This window comes from Chelonoidis abingdonii, chromosome 4 (assembly GCF_003597395.2).
Source record: "Chelonoidis abingdonii isolate Lonesome George chromosome 4, CheloAbing_2.0, whole genome shotgun sequence".
NCBI lineage: Eukaryota > Metazoa > Chordata > Testudines > Testudinidae > Chelonoidis > Chelonoidis abingdonii.
In genome coordinates, this window is record NC_133772.1 from 80,260,838 (window position 1) to 80,286,520 (window position 25,683).

The window sequence follows — 25,683 nt, forward strand, 5'->3', positions numbered from 1 at the left end:
CCACCGTACAGTATATAATACCTTTTGTCTGCCCCCCAAAATTTTTCTTGGATCCTAACCCCCCGCATTTACATTAAACCTTATGGGAAAATTGGATTAATTTAACATTGTTTCACTTCAAGTTGCATTTTTTCAGGAACATAACTACAACTTTAAGTGAGGAGTTACTGTACTATAATATAGATTTAGGGGAAATTTTCCCTGTACTCCCCTTCCCCACCCCAATCTTATCTACTAAATATGGCAGAATCTGCAAAAAGGATGGTGTTCAAAGAATGACTCACTGGAGGCTCCAATTTTCTCATTTCTTACCAAAGCTAGGCTTGTGTAAAGTGAGCAACTCCATCCCAAGAATGTAGATTTGTACTGTGACTCTCCTTAAGAACTCAAATTACTGGTTAGTAACACTTTCCGAGTGAATTTTCTCATTTCTCCCTCCTTAAAGACTGTAGAATTCAGTTGAAAGTAATGAACTGAAATGTTAGTTTAAAAGCTTGTGGCTTTTACAAGTCATCATGGATGAAGTGAGGTAGGGTAGGGGCACTACACAAAAATGAGGAAGCTAGTTAAATGGAGAGTAAAATGAACAGTCACCAGCACGAAATGCCTGCCAGCAGCATGGAAACTATTTAAAAATACCATAAAAGAGGTGCAAATTAAATGTTTACCCCTAAATTAAAAAATATAGTAAAACCAAAACAATGCTGCAATGGCTAAACAACAGAGTACAGTAACTCTTCACTTAACATCCTCTGGGTTAACGTTTCAAAGTTACATTATTGCTCAATTAGGGAACATACTCATTTAAAGTTGTGCAGTGCTCCCTTATAATGTAGTTTGGTTGACTGTTCTGTCCACTGCTTGTAAGATTCTGTGGAAGAGCAGCGACTTTACAAGGGAGCATTGCACAAGTTCCTCTTCTCTGCCTCCTCCCCCTCCCTCCTAGCGCTTAGGACTTTCACTTAGGACTTTCTGGGAGGGAGGGGGAAGCACTGCATCTCTGCTCCTCCCCAGCCCTCCCAGAAAGTCCAAGCGTGAAGCACTGGGGGGGAGGGGGAGGAGAGCGGAAGCACCACATCTTCAGTCTTCCCCCCCTCCCCATCCGAAAGTCCTAAGTGCCACTAAACAGCTGTTTGCTGGTGCTTAGGACTTTCGGGAGGGAGGGGGAAGGAGCGGGGATGTGGCTGTTCTGGAGAGGAGGTGGAGTGGGGACAGGAAGGGGCAGGCCTGGAGCATCCCCTGGCAAAGTCAGCCCCTGTTCTTCAGGGAAGCTGCTGCTGCGAAGGTGCTTCCTAGCGTCCTTGCCTGCAGTGGGCTGTGCCTTTGTGGGGTAAGCCAGGGGCACTTCCTAACCACAGTATAGTATGGTACAGTATATAATGCCTTTTGTCTGCCCCCCAAAAAATTTCCTTGGAACTTAACCCCCCACATTTACATTAAATCTTATTGGAAAATTGGATTCGTGTAACATCGTTGCATTTTGCAGGAACATAATTACAATGTTAAGTGAGAAGTTACTGTAGAAGAAGCAATTAGAGGCAAAAAAGGCATCCTTTAAAAATTGGAAGTCAGATCCTACTCAGGAGAATAGAAAGGAGCATAAACTTTGGCAAGTCAAGAAAGGAGGCAGGCCAAAAAAGAATGTGTAGACAGGTCCAGCTCTGGCTTTTTTGCTGCCCCAAGCAAAAAAAACCAAAAACAAAAAAACCCCAAACCTGTGGAGCGGCAGAGCAAAAAAAACTGTGCAGGGCAGCCAGAGCACGAGTGCAGGGGGACTTCTGGTGCTGCAGATGTGCCCCGGGCAGTGGGGGGAGTGAATGGGGGGAGGGGAGAGAAGGGGGTCAGCCAGGGCTTCCGCCGTGCCACCTGCGGGGAGGGCTCCCCACCGCTCTGGTCAGCGGGGAGGGAAGGACGTGGGCTGTCCTGCCAGGCTTGCTACAGACCTGGCACCAGCTGAGGCAGCCCGCTCCCAGCAGTGCACTCCCCTCCACGCCGCTGCCCCCTACAGGGCGGCCGAAGTGGCAAAACAAAAAGAAAAAAATCTGCGGGCCAGCTGAAGCGGCGAAACAAAAAAATAAAAGATTTGAGGGAATACCACCCCTTAGAATCTGCTGCCCGCAAGCACGAACTTGCTCGACTGGTGCCTGGAGCTGGCCCTGTGTGTAGAGCAACTAGCAAAAGATTCATAAACTAACAGCAAAAAAGAAAAAGCTGTAAGTACATCAGAACAGGAAGCCTGCCAAACAATCAATGGGGCCACTGGATGATCGAGCTGCTAAAGAAAGACAAGGCTGTTGTGGAGAAGCTAAATGAATTCTTTGCATCAGTCTTCACTACAGAGGATGTGAGAGAGATTCCCACACCTGAGCCATTCTAGTTACGTGACCAATGTAAGGCATCAACAGGTGGTTTTGGAATAAATTGATAAACAGTAATAAGTCACAAGGACCAGATAGTATTCACCCAAGACTTCTGAAGGAACTCAGACATGAAATGGCAGAACTACCAACTCTGGTATATAACGTATCACTTAAATCAGCTTCTGAACCAGATGACTGGAGGATAACTAATGTAATGCCAATTTTTAAACAAGGCTTCAGAGATGATCCTGGCCATTACAGGCCAATAACCCTTACTTCAGTATCACGCAAAATGCCTGAAATTATAGTAAAAAACAGAATTATTAGATACATAGATGAACATGATTTGTTGGGGAAGAGTCAACACAGTTTTTGTAAAGGGAAATCATGCTTCATCAATCTATTAGAATTATTTGAGGTGGTCAGTGAACTTCAACAAAGGTGATACAGTAGAAATAGTGTATTTGGACTTTCAGAAAGCTTTTGACAAGGTCTCTGACTAAAGTCTCTTAAGCACAATAAGCTGTCATGGGATAAGACCGAAGGCCCTCTCATGGATCAGTAACTGATTAAAAGAGAGAAAAAGGGTAGGAATAAGGGGTCAGTTTTCAGAATGGAGAGAGATAAATAGTGATGATCCCCAGGGAGCTGTATTGGAACCAGTGATGTTCATCATATTCATATATGATCTGGAAAAAAAGGGTAAACAGTGAGGTGGCAAAGTTTGCATATGATGCAAAATTATCCAAGATAGGTAAATCCAAAGCAAACTGTGAAGCGTTCCAAAGGGATCTCACAAAACTGGGTGACTGAGGAACCAAATGGCAGATGAAATTCAATGATGATATGACAGAGGTCTATAAAATGATGAATGCTGTGGAGAAAGTGGATAAGGAAGTGTTATTTACACCTTCACATAACCACAAGAACCAGGAGCCACCCAATGAAATAGGCAGCACATTTAAAACAAACAAAAAGAAGTACTTCACAACTCCCAGGCTACCTGCAGAATTGGTTGCCAGGGGATGGTGTGAAGGCCAAACCTATAATGTGGATTCAAAAAAATAATTAGATAAGTTAATGAAGGATAGGTCTATCAATGGCTATTTCCCAAGTTAGTCAGGGATGCACCCTCATGCACTGGGTGGCCCTAGGACTCTGACTGTCAGATGCTGGGGCTGGATGACAGAGGATGGATCACTTGATTGCCCTGTTCATTCCCTTTGAAGCATCTGTTACTGGCCACTGTTGGAAGACAGGATACTGGGATAGATTGACCATTGGTCTGACCCTCCGCTACAGACATGCAATACCCCTGTTAATCTAGATCTAAGTCCTCAGACAGATTTACAGATACCCTTCAGGGCTATCTTGTAGCACTCTTGTTTGTTCTACTCATGGCTCTCTCCAGCTTCACTTGGCTATGATCACAGGATGGTACAGCAGAACGGACATTCACTAGCGACTGGGCTATCGCTGGTACCCTAAGCGGGATTTCAAACATGGTTCTCAAAGAAAAGGGCTGCCCCTGTGCTCACCCTCATAACTATCTATCAGCCAAAATCCGCTAGTGATGGAGTCCCAGAGACCATTGTGGGGCCATTTCTTGGGGTGGCTCCTATCGCTGGGTTTAACATTGTCTTGCATTGAAAGAGTTACCCGGCTTGCATCGCTGGAGTATCTGGCCGTGCCCAGCTGTGGCCACTTGATTTTGGGCCAGCTGGAGAAAAGCACAGGCTGCGATACACGCAGCATTTCACACACACGCTTCCCTGCCAGAAGCAGTGCCAGATGGAAACGCGTTTTTTCAAAGTGCACGGGCAGCGTTTCAGGAGGCGCAGGCTCGCCTCTGGGAGCCGGGCTGAGACCGTGAGGAGCGCGGACGCGGAAGATGATGCCCCGGGATTTTCTTGATGGGGAGACCGTGTTTAGGGGCCTGCGGGCGGGAGGCACCCAAAGGCCGGGGCACTGAGCGCCGGGCCGCTCGCTCAGCCTGGCCCTGGAGCAGAGCACACGTCGCGCGGTTGCGAGGCGGCTCTTCGGCAGCCAGACGTTCCCTGCCCCGCAGGCGTCAGACTTTGGTGGGACGGGAACCCAGCTGCAGCCTCGCGCCTCCCGGGGCCAGGCTCCCTCCGGGGCAGACGGGGCCGTGCCCCGCTCCAGGCGCCTCTTCAGCGCTAGAGGGCGGGGGTGACGGGCCAGGCTGCCCTGGGGGGGGGCGGCCGCCAAGCCGGGCCCGAGCAGGTAGGCTGGCACCAGCCCCGGCTGCCTGGGACGCGCTGCCGCGCGTGCCAGCCGCTCCCCCCCCCGGCGCGGGTATTAGATGGCGGCCCGGCAGGCGCGAGCGTCCTCTGTGGTGCTTCTGGCCGCCGCCGCCCTCCGCTCTGTGCCGTGGCATCGGACCGACTCCTGGTCCTGGTACAACCGGACGCGCGCAGCTGGACCTGCGAGTTCGGCTGCCAGAGCACGACTCCAGCTGCCGAGGTCTGTCAGCGCCCAGGCCGCACTGCCGCTCCGCGCCGCCCCCCTTCGCCCTGCTGCCCGGCCACCCCCCGGCCTCTGCCCCGGCCCCGGCCCCAGCCGCCGCCGCGCTGGACTCGCACTGCGGCCGCCGCTTCAACTCCACCATCTCCGGGCTCTGGAGGCGCTGCCACCGCGCGGGCTACGAGCCAGACAGCGAGGAGCTCATCCGGCAAGGTGCGGGGCTGGGCGCTGGCGGCGGGGGCGCTCGGGGGCTGGAGTGGGAGGAAATGAGGGGGCCGAGACGAGGGTTCGGGGGGCCTGAGGTGGGGGGCTCTGGCGTCTCTGTCCGGTGGGGAGGAGCCCGCGTTGCCCTTTCCCTGGGCTGCCCCCTGCCGGTAACCGGGTCCTTTGTGGTGGAGGTGGGCAATTCCTGAGGCTGGAGCAGCCGCTGTCCGCGGTGCTGAGCCCGCCTCGCTCCCCATTCAGCCCCAGGCAGCCGGCGCCGACCGGCCGGAAATAGCCTTTGCGCCGGGCCGAGGGCAGAGCCCCGGGCGGTGGGTGGTTCATCCTGGCGCGGGCGGCTCAGTCCGCCTCGAAGTCGGTCTGTTCCTATGCCGCAGGGTCTGTCACTGCCCCCCCCTCCGTTCCCACCTGTGCAGCCCCAGGCCCGGCTCTGCCCCCTCAGCCTCACCTGGCTGCACCTGTTTCTGGTGCAGGGGTGGCAGCAGCGGCCAGCTGCTCTGGCGCATCTCTTGGGGGCGCGGTGATGGAAGCAATGACACTGCCTGGGGGGGTAGCAGCTCAGGCAGCCAAGGAATTGTAAGGGAATTTGACACCTTCCCTGAGGCATATCCTACAGAGCAGTACCCCAGCTGAAAAGGAGCACTGGCGGCTCCAGGTGACTGAGCTCACAGCCCTGGCCAGGAGTCTGTGGGCAACTGTGGCTTTTCACAGCCAGGTAGATTTAAAAGGTTGTTATATATTTATTGGAAGGGGTGGCAGATGTCTACTCCATGTAGCACTGCTACCGCTATGCTGTTGTCTTGGCCCTGCCTGGGTCTGATCAGGGCGCTTCCCTCCTTGTAGTTGAAAACAGGTAGGCAGCCCAATTTGTTCTGCGGGGCTTTTCCCAGTCTATTTTTTAAAGTCCCCACCATTGGAACTAGTGCCATGGTCCTGAGGAGACCCTTCCATATATCCCCTGGAGGGATTCTTCCCCCTCCGCCCCCCATCAACCTATGAATTTGCTTCATTGGGTCAGTATCTTTTTGGCAGCTAATGGCCAAGGAAAGAGTGAAATATTCCAAGCATGATCTTACCTGACCTGTAGAGAAAAGGCCTAGCCCCTCCTATTACATCATGTGAATCTTTCATGTATTTTAATAGGTATGTGCCCTCTCCCACTGCATGATCATCCCTCTGCTATGCCCCAGTCTTTATGGTGGGGATAGAACTTTGATCCTGCTCCACCAGCACAGGTCCCTGCTACCTGGGTTAAGGAGATTATCCTTTAACAGGGCATATGACACACAGTTGAGCAATTGTTCATACATTATTATATTTTATTCTGATAGTGCAAACAGTGTGCTGTCTGACTTAGACAGGTATTAAGACAGCCCCTGTCCCAGGGTGCTTACAATCCAGATAGACAATTTATGGAGTAGTTAGGAAGTGGGATACAACAAAAATTCTGTTCTGAAGAGCATGATTTACCGACCCAGGAGATATTTATTAACATGGATGAGTAGGGGGTGGGAGGAAAAGCTCCTTGACTTAGGCACAATGAAAATAAATAGCAAAAGCCAATTGTTTAAGTAGTTTTGATGTGTCCTCCAGCTGTGGTTCAAGTCCCCATAGCCCCTGTACAACAGAAGATGGAATGACTCATTGTGGAGCTGGACTTCATCTCTGAATCCTCTCTAATGTGCAGCTGTGGCTCTTGTTCCTAGAAATGCCATTACAAAATAAATTAGCTTCTTTCTCCATTTAATCTACCAGGATCCATTTTCATTTATATTTCCATGTTGATTTCATTCCACTAAAAGGCAGTTCATTAATTTCATTTTATTAATTGACTGTGTCATTTTAAAATGTCTGCCTCTGTTTCTGCTTCTTATTGAACCATTCTGCTTCTACTGAAATTACCAGCATTTCCATCCCTCAAAAAAAACCCACATTACTTTGAGTCTCACTGTATTCTTCTTTTAAACTTTGTCAAGAGACCATTCCCATCAGCCAGAAAAGCGCAGGGTATATTTTTTTTTTTTGGGGGTGGGGGTACAAGAGTGGTGGTTCTCTGTGTAGGGCTTGATCCACCTACCTCTTTACTCATGGAAGTAAAGTCATTCACGTGTTAGTATTGCAGGATCATGGATTTAAATAGATCTGGCTCTTCTCACTGTTTCCTCCTCATTCCCTGCTTTGCTCACAGCCTCTTCCTGCACCCAACTTTCCTGTGGCTACAGTTTGTAACCAGCCTCTTCAAGTCAGTGGAGAGATGACTTTGTCATTGTCCTCTTTGGTCAGGGACATTATTATGTGTAGGGAACTATAGGCAAACCTTTTCCCTTGTTAAGGTCTGCAGGTTGTTACAATTTATCATTGCAAGGCTTTCTTTCTCCTTGCTTTGCAACAAGCCCAAATCTGAAACCTTAATAGGGACTACTAATTGATTTATGAAAAAGAAGAAATTTCAGAGGCCTGCAGAGACAGAGGAATAAATGACCTTATAAGATTTCAATAGAGATTTTGTAAAAGATTTATTAAGAAAGTAGACTAGGAAGGGGGAAATCCATTGGTTCAACTCCTTATGGGCCTTTCTCAAGGTTTGAATAAACTAAGTTCACCCTGCCTTTATCTAATTATTTACCTATTACTACAAGACAAAAACCGATAATAGAAATGGTGTCTCGTAATTTGGATGTGGTAACTTGCAGTATTACATGGTAATGTGATTTTATAGAGACTTTCAAGCATCTCAGCCTTTACAGATAAGAATTTCAGAACATAAATGTACAAAAAGGTAAAGAAGCTGAAAACTATCATGAGCAAAATTTAGCTGAGGAACTATTTAAACATAAGAGGGAAAAATAATGAGGGATTGTTTTAAAATGCTTTTATTAAATGCCCAAAAATCCCACACCTTTTCAATCATGAAAAGATTTCTTGGATATAAAAATCCTGATTAAGTGGGGAGGTGAAAGAAGCAATATAAAATGAAACAAATGGAGAACTTGATGGCAATGCGTGCAATCAGGAAATGTAGATAGCTTCTCTTAGCAGTTAAAGAGATCAGTGGAAAAAACCCCTATGGACAGCAGAGTTAAAAGACAGTAAGAAGTTATTTAAATATAATCTGGAACAAAAAACTCCTAGCAATGGTATAGGACCATGTAAAAAGGACTGGGGCCTATTTTATAGTGCCTTCCTTCTACCAGACCAGGCTTTCATCTTGCTGAACCAGCTCACTTCCTTAGTTAGTTCTGTCTGAGCTCTCTCAAGGAATCCAGGGAAGCAATTTCCAGCAGTTAGTTTTATTTTAAGCCTTCTTACCAAACAAATCAAAACTTTGCAGACTCTTCCCTCGAAGTCTGTGCAGGCTGACTGGTTGCTTCCCCAACTCTGATCCTCATGCTAGTAACTTTTATTAAGATGTCCTGGCACTTGCCTCAGAGCCTCAGCAGTAATGGACTCCACGCAGTCTGCCTTCTGTCCATTTGGTTTCTGGAGCAGTTGATCTTTGCATTAGCACCTGTAGCAGTGTATTGGGAGCACAGCCCCTGGTCCCTCAACTTTCTGGAAGATATTGCAGTTCTTTCCTCCATGTCCTGCTCTTTTTCATGTGCAGCGGGCAGGGCTAGTTAACCAGTTAGCTAGCTAGCTGCAGGCCTCTGACCCCAGCGGAATGGTACCCCTTATACTTTCACAGTCCAATATGAGAAAAGGAAGGTAAAATTATCAATCATGATAGAGAAAAGGCAGTAGTAGTAAATAAATATTTTTTCTTTGTACTTGGAACTTAGCAGGAAGATGCAAGTGATTTCATTATAACTTTATGATATACACCGCTACCTCAATATAACATGAATTTGGATATAACGTGGTAAAGCAGTGCTCCAGGGTGGTGGGGCTGCGCACTCCAGTGGATCAAAGCAAGTTCAATATAACATGGTTTCACCTATAACACAGTAAGACCTTTTTGGCTCCCAAGGACAGCGTTATATCGAGGTAGAGGTGTACATACTATCCGATCAGTAATGAGGGAGAATGTTAAATATCAACTGTTAACATTACAACACTTTAAAAGCTGTAGGACTGGATAACTTGCACCTAAGGGTATTAAAGGAATTGGGAGAGGACCTCTGTGAACAATTAATGTTGATTTTTAACAAACTTGGAACACAGAAGATTCCAGAGGACTGGAAAAGCCAGCATAGTGCCAACATTTTAAAAGGTTAAACAGGATTACCCGGGAACTATAGGCCAGTTACCTGGACCTAAATCCCAATCAAGATTGTGAAAGATTTATATGGGATGCAATCAGGAAAGAATTAAAAAAAATGGTAGGATGATCCAAATAAACATGGTTGTATGGAAAATGTCTTGTCAAAGAAACTTTATATTTTAAATTTTGGATGTATAAGCTGGGAATCTCAAGCAAGAGTAGAGGCTGGTATTTCCTGTGTATATGGTATCAGTGAATACTGTGTTTACTTCAAAAAGGATGTTGAAAAACCAGAAGGGGTTCAGAAAAGAACTACAAAAATTATCTGAGATCTGGAAAACATACTTTATAGTGAGTGACTAAACAAGCTTAATCTATTTAATTTATCCATGAGAGGGTTAAGGGGTGATTTGATCACAGTCTACAACTGTCTTCATGGGGAAGAGATTTGTGATAGTTAATGGTGCTTTAATCTAGCAGGAGGCAGAACATTATGCAATAGTTGAAAGCTGAAGCTAGAAAACCTGACTAGAAATAAGGCACAATTGTTTAACAGTGAGAGCAATTAACCTTTAGAGTAATTTATCTAGGGAGGTAGTGGATTCTCTAACACTTGCAGTCTTTAAATCTAGACTGCATATCTTTCTAAAACATACATCATAGCTCAACCAGAAGGTATGGGCTTGATGCAGAAATTATCAGAGGAGGTTCTTTGTCCTGTGTTATGTAGCTGACCAGACTAGAACAGGGGTAGGCAATCTATGGCACACGTGCCAAAATCGGCACGCGAGCTGATTTTCAGTGGCACTCACACTGCCCGGGTCCTGGTCACCAGTGGGGGAACTCTGCATTTTAATTTAAATAAAGCTTCTGAAACATTTTAAAAACCTTATTTACTTTACATACAACAATAGTTTAGTTATATATTATAAACGTATAGAAAGAGACCTTCTAAAAACGTTAACAATGTGTTACTGGCACATGAAACCTGAAATCAGAGTGAATAAACGAAGACTAAATGCACCACTTCTGAAAGGTTGCCGATCCCTGGACAAGATGATCATAATGGTCTCTTCTGGCCTTCATATTTACAAACTTCAAATTCACCTTTAGGGAAACACTTCTTGATACAGTATCTTCTGTTTGCACCCTACATTTTATAGGACTAGAGTAAATTTTAAACCCTAAGAGAGAAAGCAATGGACTTAACATTTTGAAACCAGATGTATATGGGATTTATATTCTAAAAATATTTAAACCATCCGGTTTAAATAAAGAGCTAGTGTCTTTGTTTTAATCAATGAAGTTTTAGCTAGTGAATCCTTAGTTCAGATCCCTTGGGACATAAGTGATCTATAAAGCAAGCTATAGTCTTAAATTTTATATTTATATACTGAGATAAAAATGTAAAATTGCTTCTCATATATATGTGATAGACTACTGTAAGGAATGATTGTACTATCTAGGTTTTACCTTTGACAAACCCTGCCTAACTGAATGTAGGAGATAAATCATAGTGTTTGTTTTTGGGCCTGTATTGCAATACCTGTTTACTAATGTGACACTGATTTTTATAAGACTTGATTAATTTGGATGTTTGTTAGTTTTATATAGAATTTCTAATTGTATATTTGTATTATAGCTAAGGCTACGTTTTAGTCACGGGTATTTTTAGTAAAAGTCATGGACAGGTCATGGGCAGTATACAAAAATTCCTGGCCTGTGATCTGTCCATGACTTGTACTATATACCCTGACTAAATCTTGGGCACTCTGGGGCAAGGGGCGGCCCACTGTTGCTGGGGTGGGGCCTGGTGGTGGCATATGGCCTGGGACCCCCGTTGCCGCTGGTCCAGGGGCTGCCTGAGCTGCTCAGGTGGCCCCTGGGCCAGACACACCGGCCACAGGAGTAGTCCCGGAGGTCCCGGAAAGTCATAGAATCTGACTCTGTGACCTCCATGACAGACTTGCAGCCTTAATTATAGAGTCCATAAAAACTCACACCAAGAAGCTAGATCTATAACAGGGGTGGCCAAACTGTGGCTTGTGAGCTGCATGTGGGTCTTTTATGGTTAAAGTGCAGCTCTTGGAACCTCCCAAGCTCTCCCCTTTCTCCACCTAGTGGACTGGAGTGGGGAGCTTGGGATCTCTGCCTGGTGGTGGGGTAAGGGCTTTTGCCCTGCAGGGAGGGAGGTCTTGAGGACTCAGTCCTGTGGGGCACACCTGCTGGGGCTCCTGGCTTTAGCAGGAGCAGGGCTGAAGCCCAAGTCTCAGCTGGTGCCTCCTGCAGGGTTGAAGCCCCAACAGTTGTGCCCCAGCTCTTGAATTTCTGAAGATTGTCATATGCAGCTCGGAGAGTCAGTAGACTTGGCCAACCCTGATCTGTAAGGTGTACACACTAAAAATTCAACCCTACCGTATAAAGTGTTTAGTATGGTAAATATTAATAATTGGATATCAGTGATTGACAATGATGATTGGAATTAGTTAGTTAATTAGATACCATGATGTGGAGGATGTGGTCTAAGTGCTTAATTCAGAGCTGTACGAATCTTTTGTGAATGAGACCTGATCCCACTGAAGTAAATAAGAGTTAGATTGAGTTCTGGGAATGGACAAGAGGTATCCATACAGTGAAATCCCCCATATTACCTCTCTGAACTAAGTCTTTATTAACAAAATGCAAATCTTGTTCCTCTGTCCTTGTTGATGGGAGCTGTATAAGGACTTAGAAAGGGAGCACACTGTGGAATCTCCCTCTTTAGTGTGGTTTTACAAATCTACGCACTCAGATTCGATTCTAAAATAACTTAAAATCAACAGTCTTTTAGCATGTGAGAAATTGAGATCACCTCTCTGCCATCCCCTTCTCAATTTCTAAATATCCTTGGACTTAAGAGGGCCACCGTGTACTTGCCTTTTTTTGTTGTTTTTTTCCCTTGTGAAGCCTGTCCCTCCCACAATACCAGTGGAACCAGGTCTGTGCTGAGAGGTTACTGTCCCAATGAATCTCATTAGAGAAGGAAATCATAAGAACATAAGATAAGAATGGCCAGACTGGGTCAGACCAATGATCCATGTAGCCTGGTATCCTGTCTCTGACAGTGGTCAGTGCAAGATGCTTCAGAGGGAATGAACAGAACTGGGTATTTTAGAGTCCTGTTATCCAGTCCCAGCAGTTGGAGGTTTCAGGACACCCAGAGCGTGGGGTTTTGTCCCTGACTGCCTTGGCTAATAACCATTGATGGATCTATCTCCATGAACTTATCTAATTCTTTTTCAAATCCAATTATACTTTTGGCCTTCACAACAACACCTGGCAACAAGTTCCACAGGTTGTCTGTGTTGTGTGAAGAAGTACCTTATTTTGTTTTAAACCTGTTGCCTATTAATTTCATTGGGTGATCCCTGGTTTTTGTGTTCTGTGAAGGGTAAATAACACCTCCCTATTCACTTTCTCCATAGCATTCATGATTTTATAGATTTCTATCATATCCCCCCTTAGTCATCTCTTTTCTAAGATGAAGAGTCCAAGTCTTTTTCATCTGTTCTCATATGGAAGCTGTTTCATACCCGTAATCATTTTTGTTGCCCTTCTCTGCACCTTTTCCAATTCTAATATATCTTTTTTGATATGAGATTATCAGAACTGTATGCAGTATTCAAGGTGTAGATGTACCATGGATTTATATAGCGGCTTTGATATTTTGTCTTATTATATATCTCTTTCCTAACATTGTTAGCTTTTTTGGCTGCGGCTGCTGCTGCACTTTGAGTGAATGTCTTAGAGAACTAGCCACAATGACTCCAAGATCTCCATGAGGGGTAATAGCTAATTTAGACCCTATCATTTTGTATGTATAGCTGGGAACATGTTTTCCAATTTGCATCACTTTGTACTTACCAGCATTGAATTTTATCTACCATTTTTGTCACCTAGTCATCCAGTTTAGTGAGATCCCTTTTGTAATGTTTTACAGTCAGCTTAGGCCTTAACTATCTTGAACAAGTTTGTATTGTCTGAGAATTTTGACACCTCACTGTTCACCTCCTTTTCCAGCTCATTTATGAATATGTTGAACATCACTGGTTCTCACTACAGATTCTTGGGGACCTCTCTATTTACCTCTCCATTGTGAAAACTGACACTTATTCCTGCCCTGTTTCTTGTCTTTCAACCAGTTACTGATCAATGAGAGAACCGTCCCTATTATCCCATGACAGCTTAGTTCGCTTAAGAGCCTTTGGTGAGAGACCTTACCAAAGGCTTTCTGAAAGTCCAAGTACATGATATGGACTGGATTATCCTTGTCCACATGCTTGTTGACCCGTCTCAAAGAATTCTAATAGATTGGTGAGGCATGATTTCTCTTTATAAAAGCCAACTGACTCTCCTCCAACATATTACCTTTGTCTATTTGTCTGATAATTCTGTTCTTTACTATACTTACAGTCAATTTGCCTGGTACTGAACTACACTTACTAGCCTGTTATTGCCAGGATTGCCTCAGGAGCCTTTTTTTAAAAAAATCAGTGTCACTTAGCTATCCTCCAGTCATCTGGTACAGAGGCTGATTTAAGCGATAGGTTACATACCACAGTTAGTAGTTCTACAATTTCATATTTGAGTTACTTCAGAACTCTGGGGTGAAGATGATCTGGTCTGATGACTTATTAATTGATTTGTTCCAAGATCTCCTCTATTGGTATCTCAACCTAGCAGAGTTCCCCAGATTTGTCACCTAAAAAGAATGGCTCGTGTGGGGATCTTCCTCTGCAGTGAAGACTGAGGAAAAAATTCATTTAGTTTCTCTACAATGACAGTATCTTCCTTGAGTGCTCCTTCAGCACCTCAACTGTCCAGTGGCCCCACTGACTATTTGGCAGGTTTCCTGATTCTGATGATTTTTTTTTTTTGCTGTTTGTGTGTGCTTATCTTCAAATTCTTTCTTGGTTTGCATTATTATACTTCCATACTTGTTTTGCCAGAGTTAATGCTTCTTTCTATTTTCCTCACTAGGATTTGACTCCTAATTTTTAAAGGATTCCTTTTTGCCTCTTTTGCCCTGCTGTTTAGCCATCACGGCATTTTTTTGGTCCCGTTTTATTTATTTGGGGTATACATATAGTTTGAGCTTCTATTATGGTGTTTTTAAACAGCCTCCATGCTGTTTGCAGGCATTTCATTCTTCTGTTTTTTTTTAAATTTCTGCTTAACTAGCTTCCTCATTTTCATGTAGTTCCCCTTTTTGAAGTTAAATGCTATTGTGGTGGGTTTCTTTGGCATTTTCCCTCCTACAAGGATATTAAATTTTGATTACATTATGGCTACTGTTACCAAATGGTTCAGCTATATTCACCTTCTGGACCAGATACTGTGCTTCACATAGAACTAAATCAAGGATTGCCTCTCCCCTTATGGGATTCAGGACAAGGTGCTCCAAGAAGCAGTCATTAATTGTGTCTAGAAATTTTATCTCTACATCCCTTTGAGAGGTGGCATATACCCAGTCAATACGAGGATAGTTGAAATCTCCCATTATTTCTGAATTGTCTGCCTTTGTAACCTCTCTAATATCCCTGAGCATTTCACAACAATTGTCACAAGGAGCTGAGCTGGACTGTTCCCTAAGTATGCTTTTGCTAGTGTTTTGTTAACTCCCAGGCAATGGGGCTGCCTTCTCCCTCAGTGACTATTCCACACTTACCCCCCCTCCCCTTTTAATCCCAGGTTACACTTTGTGTGCCCATCCTGAAACACTCACAGTCACACTCCCTTTTTTGGTTACACTTGCTCTGTTGCTGTCCTATTCATTTGCTGGCTTGAGTTAGTGGTTAACTTTGAACTAAGACCATCTGGCATGCTAGACTGGCAAACTCTACTTCTTAGGATAACAAAGGGAATGAGGCACCTCCTAAAGTCAAGCTAAGTACAGACGTTGCTCTTTCTGTCTCTTTCAGGAGTTATTCAGCGTTGCACTGCTGTGAAGTACCATTACACTTCATCCTCTCTGCCACGCAATTTACCCATCAATATTACCAACATTATCCGGCAGGATGAGTGGCATGCTCTCCGTAAGTAATCCAGGCTCTTATCAATGCCATGCACCCGTACTAAGCATGGTACAAGCATATTTAGAACTTTCGTATCTAGGTCACTGCTGTGACTTCAGTACCAAATGGGGCACTGATTCAGAGATCAGTGAACGGGGTATCTAGTGCCTAAATCAGGGGTAGGCAATCTACGGCACACGTGCCAAAGGTGACACAGTCCTGGCCACCGGTCCAGTGGGGGCTCTGCATTTTAATTTAAATGAAGCTTCTTAAACATTTTAAAAACCTTATTTACTTTACATACAACAATAGTTTAGTTTAGTTTAGTTATATTATAGAAAGAGACCTTCTAAAAACATTAAAATGTATTACTGGTACATGAAACCTTAACTTAGTGAATAAATGAAGACTTGGCACATCACTTCTGAAAGATTGCCAACCCCTGGCCTAAATGAACCTTAATCAGGGAGGCTGGAGACAAGCAAAGTGACCCAAGTGTAGAGGACATTTGGAGTGGCTACTGCAGGGGCCATATAAATTGGCAATAATGTTGCAGATGTTAGGGTGTGATGGAAGTGTCACTGCAGTTTATTGGATACCCTCACAGCAGCTAGGTTTTGGTCAGACTCAATGCTGAAGCACAGATTAGTCCTATCAGGTCAGGGCTGTACACTTATTTGATTTGTATAGTGCCTGCCATGCTTTCTCTGTACCTCCCAAATGGTGTGTAACCTCTTTCTAGCTCCCTGACTCTCATGACCTCTCCTCTCAGAAAGCATGCTAATTTTGACTCTTCCACAAGCCCATCCTTGCATCCTCCTGTTGCCAGTTCCTTCCTACCCAAACCCCTCCCAGCTGTCTAGTCACCTGCAACGCACCTGAAAGTGCCCCACTCTATCTCCTTCTTCACCTACTTCCCCTATTTGTCCCATCCATGTTCACATTGCCTTCTGAGGTTCCCTTCCTGGACTTCTGAGGATATGAGCTACAAGGCAACCTAGCTTCCCCTGCTGGTTTCCACCCTATATAACTTACCAGCACAAGTTTAGATGACTTTTTATGCAATTAATGCAACATGACTGAGATCATGCTGTAGCCTCACACATCTGCATGTTCATGTAGGTGCTGCACATGGATACTGTCACAAAGAACTATGGTTAGAGAGACATACAAGAAAATCCCATAGGGCTTGACAAGTCTGTAGGCGTGTGGCTCAGAACACCAGATTCCTACATTCTAGTCTAAATTTTCAAAATTGCTTAGTGATTTTTGGTGTGCCCAAGTTGAGACATATTAAAGGGGCCTGCTTTTCAGCAAGTGCTGAGCATCAGTCCTTTGAAAATAAAACATTTTTAAAGTGATGCAAGTTGGGCTCCCAAACTCGATCATTTTTTAAAAGGTAGCCCGCTGCTCCAGCAGGATCAGAGACAAGTAGGTGTACTCCAGTGAGGAAGAGAGTAGCTGAGACTCAGATAGCATTACCCAGTGTCCCCGATGTTCCAGTACACAGGGAACACCCCTTCCATTTCCCCACCCCCATTTGAGCTCAGGAAAGAGAAACTGCTGGGAGAAGTCAGCCAGAAACTGAGTTGGTGGCAACAGTAGAAAAAAGCAGGGACCTCAGACCTCATCAGTGTTTGGATTATTATTTTTTTTTTTTTTTACAGCTTTTACTATGGACATTCTCTCCTGTTTTGATTAGCTGTTTGCACCAATCCTCTTCCTCCTGTTCTCTGTCTCCTAACCTCAGCCTCACTACAACTGTCCTCCATACTTTCCCCTTTTCCTTTACCTCCCTCCTTTCAGTGTCTCCTTTCCTTTCCTTTGTCTCTGGCTAGCTAATCACTTCCCAACAACAACAAATAACCCCAGTGTAACAAAGCAACAAAAAAGTTGTGGTTTTAACATGATGTTTGCAAACCATCAGAGTGTTTGCTATGCTGGTACGTTGTATCCCTTCCATCCATCACCCTCTGTCCAATTTGTCTCTTGCACTTTAAGACAGTGTGTAGTTCCCAGCACAAAGGGGCCCTGGTCTCCGTGTGCCTAGACACTACTGTAATGCAAACAATTTCTTTCTAAGAGGGTGCAGTACGGGAAGCCCACCAGGGATACTAACTTTCGGGACAGTAGACCTAATAATCTCAATGGATTGTGTCTGTTCTCTCTCTCTCGCCTCCCCAACATCCTGTCTTGGTGTCTCCTTTGTTTCTTCCCCTCTTGTTCCTCTCTCTCCTCAGATCTGCGGAGAATGACAGCCGGCTTCATTGGCATGGCAGTCTCCATCATCCTGTTTGGCTGGATCATTGGTATGCTGGGCTGCTGTAAACAGCATGAGCTCATGCAATACGTGGCAGGACTGCTCTTCCTCATGGGAGGTGAGAGTTTTTCTGTTCATTCTAATATCAAACTTTTGATCAAAAGTATTAGAGTGACATCCCAAGCATGCAGAAGTACAATCAGCCTCATCAGCAAATAGCACAAAGCCATTTATTAATGCGAGAGTTGATGTAACATGGAGATTGAAATTTTAGACACACACGGCAGGAGATGAGTCAGGTTTCTTCTTTGCATCTGTGTCAGTGTAGATCTCACTGTAGGCATGCACGCAAGATCAGAGTCTTCTGAGTAGCGGTGTCCATCAAGGCTGTGCATGTCCCCTATGCCACCTCATGCTCCTGCACGAGGGTATAAAGGGTGGGGCAGTAATGACCCTCCCTCGGTTCCCTCTTGCTGGTCATGGAAGTGAGGCAGAATCCAGTGACTGCTCGACCTGCTACACTCTTAAGAGACCTTAAACCAGTTCTTCCAGTCTGGTGAAGAATTCTGCCCCCACACTTTTTCTCTAAAGGACATTTTTTGTTTTAAAAAATGGCAAATTGATCATTTCCATGTACAGCAAAGCAACGGGCTTAGTGCCAACCACCACACCTCATGGCAGAGTCCACTCAGGGTTCAAACCCTACCCATCCTGCAATGGGTTGATCCTCCTCAAGGATGGATACAGACGAGGCTTCTTCTGCCTAGGAGAGCTACCTCCTGAATAAGTGCTTTGTGTGCAAGTCCTTCTCTGCCAGGACCCACAAGTCCAGGGAAGTGGGGCTCAAGCTACATTTGCTTGAGCAGTCCATGTAGGTCACTCTAGTTGTAACAGTCACCTCTGGGTCCAGAGTGAGGATAGATAAGCCAGTGCTCATTAAAGGACTTAACACACTTCAGGATGGGACAGTGGAAAGGAGAACACTGGCAGAGTCGGAGCTGAACACTTCATTGTGAAGACAAACCTTGGTAATGACAACCTCAGCATGGGCACAACTGCAACAGTCCTGGCACTGATTACGTCAGCACAAACAACTCCAGCTCCTGTACCAACTGCCCTGACTCAGGGAGCACAGCCAGCCCCCGTGCCCACTCATAAACAGCATACCAACTTGTGTAGTTGGTCTAAGCATCCATGTAACTCTGACTGAGGGGAGCTCCCAGATGGAAGGCAAGGAAATACCACGTCAAGGACAAAGCTCCTAATCAATCATGCAGAACAAGAGACCCAGTTGCAATGATACTCATTATAGAGCTGAGCAGGAGGCTCAGGTATGCTCTGGAGATATCCGTATCACTCCCAGAGATGTTCCCAATACTGAAGAGATGGCCAGTACCAGCCTTGTACCATTACTGAGCATCACTCTTGAATGAGGTGAGATATTCCTCTTCTCTGTCACTGATGTAATTCTTCTTGCCAGCACTGAGTAGAAAGCTCTGTCTCCTGTCATCGGAGAATGATCCAAGGAGGGTATCTGGGAGTGCAAGCAGCATGGAGAGGGCACTGGGCCAGCCAGCCCTAATGTGGCCAATATCTGTACGGCATGCCATATTGGTCTTACTGACAACTGTCCTCCCAGATGTCAAGGAGCAGATCACTTTCTGCACCCCATGCTCTCCAGCAGCATTTCTGGCTAGGCCAACCATACTAGAACCAGACATTGCCCTCCAGAAAAGGAGACTAGAGGACAGTCCCCATCATCCGCCGACAGCAGACAAGGTGGTAACGCTAGCATTCGCCTCAGCAATAGAAGACTTTAATACCTTCCAGGACCTCCTGTCCTGAATGGTGGAGACCTTGGACATTGAGACTAAGTTTATGTAAAGAGTCTCACAAACTGTTTGATATCCTGAGTGCGATGACCCTCACCAGCATCACTCTCCCTGTTAATGAAAGGATCCTAGAAATGGCGAAAGGGCTATGGCAGACCCCGGCCACTCTTCCTCCCACCTCCAGGAGTGTGGAGAAAAGGTATCAGGTGCTGCCGAAAGGTTTTGAGCACTTCTGTCCTCACCTAAACTCAGGGTTATTGGTCATCTGCAGTGCAAGCGAAATCGAAGTCTAAGAAAGGCACTCCTAAGAATAAGGACCCACAAAAGTTAGACGTGTTTGGACAAAAGGCATCTTCATGAGGTGTTGCTTTGGGTGGTGAATTACCAAGTACAATTACTTCATGTGGGAAAGAATAGCAGGGATAACATGGAATATCATCAAGGAGGAGCAGATGGTTCATGGGAACATTGCTGCAGGTAGCTATGGATGCCTCTGATATGACTGATTGCCACAGCCCTCACTACAAGACAGGTCTGCTGGCTCCAGGCACTGGGCATGCTACAAGAAATACAGGCCAGGATAAAGGACCTGCCTTTCGAGGGACTGGTGCTCCTCACCTAGTGGACAGATGAAGTGCTCCACTTCCACAAGGATTCAAAGGCCTTATTAAGGTCCCTGGGATTTACACATCAGCTCCCTACAGAAACTCTTACAAATATGAACCCCACCAACTGCAGGGGACGTCGTCTTACTTCTAGGGCTAACAGCTGGAATATCAGCTGCAGGGAATGTCCATCTTCCACCTCTTTGGCCAACCCAGCTTCCTCTGAGACAGCAGATTTGATGGGAGGGTTGAGAGTCACAACAGTGCTGATCGAAAGTCTAAACTACTTTAGGAACTACTTTGCCCCATTCCAAGAGGCCTGGGTGCCTGTCACAGCTAACAAACAGCATTAGACAACGTTGCCCAAGGCTACCTTGTACAGTTCCATTCACTACATTCTGCCTTCCCCGTCCTGTGACCTTTCTCATAAGAGCCTGTTCAAACAAAAATGACCTCATTGTTTGTTTCATCTGGGAACCATAGCTGAGATACCATGGAAATAGAGAGATTTCTTTATCCTGAAGAAGAGAAGGGATCTTTGTCCTATTCTAGACCTGAGACAGATTCAGGATGGTAACACTTGTGTCCATCTCTGCAAGCCCAGGACTGGTTCATGGCTCTCAGCTTGCAGGCTCTGTACTTCCATATACCCATCCAGCCAGCGCTCAGGTAGTATCTAAGATTCATGGTGGGGACAAACTATTACCAACAATAGGTGGTGCTGTTTGGACTCTTTGTGGCCCTGAAAGTCTACACAGAATGCCTAACGATGGTAGCAGCACAGCTCAAAAAAGAAAAAGCATCCACATTTATCCTTACCTGGACAACTGGCTGATTAAGGGTGGATCTCAGCAGGAATCTGTAGCACAACTGAAGTACATCATCCTCTTCCTATTCTTTCACCTGGTACTCCTAAGAGACATCTGAACGGCACACTCCTGTTGGTGGGTTGTGGAGTACAGACTCTACATACCCTCCCACCACCCTGCAGGCAGTGAGACACTGCTCAGGAAAATAGAGTAAGGACGTGCCTAAACCTTTTTGGTACATACCCTGCTTGCCCAAGCAGTGCCTCCCCTATACTGCTGTTTTTTAGCAGTGTAGTGTCCCACTGCCTTCATGTTGCTGGAGTTTTTCCCCACCACAGGGAAAGACTCCAGCAGTGAGAAAAGGCTCTGTCAGAGGGAGAGGCTGTGAGGAAAGGCTGCAGCAGTTTCCCATTGTTGAAGCCTTTCCCTGCTGCAGGGAGCTGCCAAAGCCTTTGCCTGCTTTCTGCCCCCAGTCAGAGCCTTTCACGGACACATGTAGCTACATACTACAGTGTGGCTACAGTCTGCTTTTCACAGCTGCGTGAAGCTGCATATAGACTTTAAGGTCAGAAGGGACCATTATGACACTGCTGCTACTGGTGTGCAGTGTAGATGTAGCCCTGGTGAACTATGAAAAACAGTCTCTCATCCCCTCACAGACAAGAGTTCATAGGAGCCCTGATTCCAGTTTGCTAGGAGCATCCCTTCCTGAAGAAATGCTCCTGCCCCAGCAATCACTGGTACTTGACTGCAACTGTATAAATGTTTCTGGTGCTGCTAGGCCACATGTATATGATACTGCTTAGCAGACTTCACCTGCATCTGTTCAGCCTTTGTTTCAGGTAGCTGTATTCCCCAACAGAACACCCGATGAACAAGGGTCCTATTGTAGGTTGTCACAGAACTGAGCTGCTGGAAGGAACCTGAAAAATGGGCTTGGAGGCATGACTATTCTGAACCCCTCCTCCTCAACTGCTTGAATCACACACACACACCAGGTACAGACTGGAAGCCTACTGGATCATCTACAAAGGCCAGGAACTCAAATCCTAGAGAATATAAGGCTCTACATCCATGTACTGGAGCTCACAGTCAGGCTAGCACACATGGCCTTTCTATCTGTTCTTCAAAAAGTCCACAGTGCAGATGAACTGCATAAACAGACAAGGAGCCAGCTGCTTGGCTCCTCACTGCCTGGAAGTCATTAGGCTCTAGCCATGGAGCCAACAGGGATAACCCTAATGGGTCTTCACCTCTTGAGTGTCACCACCAACCTAGCGGATTTCCTAAGCAGAATCACTTATGAATAGTTGTTTCATAAATTCCAAGACCAGGTACCATTGTGATCATCTGGTCTGACCCAGCTGTATAATACAGAAGATAGACCTCTCCCAAAATGATTCCTATAGTGTAGCTTTAATCTTCATTTAAAAATGGTCAGTGATGGAGTGGTGTGGAAGTCCCTCATTGATCTGATATGCCTATGTTGCACCTTCTCTAAAAACCACAACATGTGAAAATTGGTAGTTTAGGTCAATAACTGGGGTAGGGGATTTGAAGCCATGTCAACCAAGGTTCCTGAGAGACTATGGTGTGGAAAATGAGTTATTTTCCAGGCTGCAAAAGTCTTCAAACTTTTTTTTAAGTGGCCAAAAAAAGGTAGGAGGAGATATGCAACATAGTTTACTAGCCTCCCCGAGGAACAAGATGTTCATTTTTGAATGAGAGTAGATTTGGCAAGCTCCAGCAAGTTTAGCACACTGCTGAATAGGGCAAAGGCAGAGCCCTCTGCTTCCTTTAAATAAATTTGTCTTTTACCTAGCAATGAGATCTTAGCATAAAACCTGAACCCCAGAAAACTGGTCAGTGGAGAAAATGAATGTTTGCTTGTAGCAAAAGGTTCATAAGATGACATTTTACCTTGTCCCTGAGCAGAGGAAGCTCAAAAGGGCCAGACCCACGCTACAAGTACTTCCTGAGTTGGGAGGCAGTGGCTTGCCTTACTTAGAGGAGTCTGGGTACCTGCTCTCCGCTGGTCCATTAAGGGAACGGAGTAGGCCACTGTTGGTTGTTGAGTCCAAGATAGTCCCACTGGAGGCTGAGCAGCATGAAGGTTGGCTGGTGTGGGATGTGTCACTTTAATTCCTGGCTTTCCAGCACTTAGGTTCTGGTATTTAAATGACCTATCTGAGATGTGTGTGATAGTGGCCACAAATTTGTTGGTGGATAAATATTCAGCACAAATGTGTGCCAGGTTCTTAAATAGTGACGGCTGAACTTTTACCAAACCAAGACAGGCTTCCTTTCAGCTGGTTCTCTCTCTGGGAATGGGTGGAGTAACAGCTGAAAATTTACTATGGAGGCCTACCTAGCTCGACTGAACTTTTGGTGAGTTGAGAGGGTAAACAGCATGTTAGCTGAAATGGGAAGCCAGATTTCTACAAAGGGCACTGAGAGGATTAGGAACATGGGCAGGAAAGGAAAGAAGTTAGCAAAATTCAGCAGAGAAATAGAGAAAATTAATCTGAAACAGCTCCTGGATGGTGGGGCACAGGTGAGACATCAGTGTAGGTGTGAGCACTAAGGCCATGTCTACACTTACTGCTGCTCCACTTGATGCAGTGGTGTTGAGTTAGCAGGTCTGGTGAAGACCTGCTGAGCACTCTCCCATCAACTCTGGTACTCTAGCTCCCAGAGAAGAGTAAGGTAAGTCTGCAGGAGAATATCTTGTGTAGACACTGCAGTAAGTTGACTAAGCTACATCAACTGCAGTTACATTATTCATCTAGATCTCGTCTACACTAAGTCAACCTAAGTTAAGCAGGTGAGGGGAAGCTAACCTGAGGAGCTAGAAAATGAAATGCACTGTAGTGGAGCTGGGGGCTGCATTTTTTTTTCTTCCCATGATTTCACTGTAAAGAATAAAGGGTCATCAAGAGTCTGAGACCTGGCATTGCCTAGAGAGGGAGGAAGGAACCTATGGGTGCAGCTGCAGTGCTTTGCAGGCCTGGTCAAAGGTTGCCTATTCTTTTTGCTTTGCTCCTGCAGGTACATGCTGTATCATCTCACTCTGTACCTGTGTGGCTGGGATTAATTTTGAGTTGTCTCGCTATCCTCGCTATGTCTATGGGCTGCCAGAGGATATCAGCCATGGCTACGGCTGGTCCATGTTCTGTGCCTGGGGAGGCCTGGGACTTACTCTTTTGGCTGGATTCCTCTGCACACTGGCCCCCTCACTCAATGCCTCTCGTACTGCTGTACAGAAACCCAGACAGGAAAATGGAGCTGTGTGACCTCAAAGGGTGCAGGAGAAGAGACTCCAGCAAGCACAGCCTAGGTAAAGCTGTGGGTTAACAGCACCATGGAGATGGCATTTCTGCGCCATTGCTGAGGGTGTACAAACTAGGGATGTTAAAGGTTTTTGGCCAAGTCCTGTGGCAAATACAATCCTGTGGTTCTCCTGCTACAGAATTTCTGTCTTAGACACAGACTCGCTCACTGATTTAAGAGGGACTTTTTCTTTTATATACAAGGGATTATCTCCGGTTTGTTTGAAACACTAACTGCAGCTCTTTTGTTGTAGTCCAGTTGTGGAGGATTCTTGTCCATTATAAATGTGTAGCTGCAGAGTTTATGTAACACTGTTAGGAGGCTGAACACCCTTCCACCTGGCTTGGCTTGGCCTCTAGCAGTTTGGTTCAGCCCTCCATTGTCCAAAGGAGCCTGGAGATCCAAATAGTGGTTAGGCCAGTTCATCCATCCTCAGTATTGATAGATGGGCTGCCAAGGCCATTACTGTATGTGCTTGGAAAGACAGCAGGAGTTAAACAAACCAGCATTCCCTTTCTGGGGGGAGGGGAGAGTTGGTCCTCTGCTCTCCACATCAGGCCCTTCCTGTAGCTGAAGTCAGTCTCTTCTTTGAGTAAGCAGCAGCATCTGCCAGCTAATGCACATGACCTAGTTATGAGTGTGTGCAAAAGCTAGGACCAATAAGCTACAGGGACCATTCAGTCACTGTGGAATTGTTCCACAAGGAGACAGAGTGGTAGTAGTTTCAGCTGCTGGGCTCAACCTCCCTTCTACCTGAGGTACATGACTCCTCACTGCAAGCAAAGAGCTCTCTTTGAAAAGAGTGATGAGCTTAGAGGGAAACCCATTGCCAACATGAAGATGGAGCAGTCACAGTAGCTTGTTGCTTAATATCCAGAAGATTTATAATTTATTTTCCCAAGAATGCTTGGCTTATGCTCATTTCATACACTGTCCTGCCGAGGCTTTGTCCCCAGTTGTCTGTCTGGAATGTGGGATGCATCAGCTGTGCACAGTTCAATCACAAACCCACAGTTCAGTTGATACCATGTCCTGTAACCAGCAGAGAACAAAACATTTTTTTGGAGGAATGGATGGCAAGCAGCTTGTAACCCACATCAGCACTAGGGCTAACTCAGGAACATGAGCCAAGCTACTGCCCGATAAAGTTCTCTTTCATACATACCTCCTGCTGCTCCCCCACCTCCCCCCACAAGGTGCACAGGCAGTGGAACAGGGATGTGTTTCTCTAACACAACTGAATGGCATGTAAGATAAGCAGTGCTAAAGTCAGTGTATTTATAAAGTGTCATTTTTAAATGGAGGCTGTGATTCTCAACTGGCATTAAACTACTGAAAAACTTGTTTATTGGATGGATTGGTGAGTTTTTTCCCACAGCACTGCAGAGCAGTAACTACTCACTCCACCTCAAGCTGTATACAAGTGTCATATATTAACAGGTTGAAAAAGGGGTGCAACAGCCACAATGAGGGAAGGATCCTGGGTGGAATTAGGAGCAAGAAGGTAAGAACATTCTTTTGCAAAGG

At 45.5% G+C, this 25,683-nt stretch overlaps 3 protein-coding genes across 4 annotated transcripts in view; 2 read left to right on the plus strand and 1 right to left on the minus strand.

Moving 5' to 3' along the window:
* FAM180B (family with sequence similarity 180 member B) overlaps positions 1–25,683 on the plus strand; it is a 404,198-nt gene that overhangs the window by 190,035 nt on the left and 188,480 nt on the right. The window lies entirely within an intron of this gene.
* On the plus strand, positions 4,684–25,502 carry LOC116832614 (transmembrane protein 178B-like). The gene is made up of 5 exons (XM_032793437.2): positions 4,684–4,746; positions 4,799–5,057; positions 15,228–15,341; positions 17,561–17,698; positions 23,875–25,502. Exons 1-5 carry the CDS (start codon positions 4,684–4,686, stop codon positions 24,117–24,119), a joined length of 819 nt encoding a protein of 272 aa, XP_032649328.1. The 3' UTR covers positions 24,120–25,502.
* The window catches only part of PSMC3 (proteasome 26S subunit, ATPase 3), a 43,969-nt gene continuing 25,385 nt past the window's right edge, over positions 7,100–25,683 (minus strand). Inside the window, exons 13-14 of one of the 2 annotated variants that reach the window (XR_012655779.1) lie at positions 23,429–25,188; positions 7,100–8,742 (exon numbers count right to left, since the gene is read on the minus strand). The gene's annotated coding sequence lies outside the window, so the exon portion shown is untranslated. Of the gene's footprint in view, positions 8,743–16,953; positions 25,189–25,683 lie in introns of those variants that run through there. The other variant, XM_075065338.1, reaches the window with a different exon arrangement.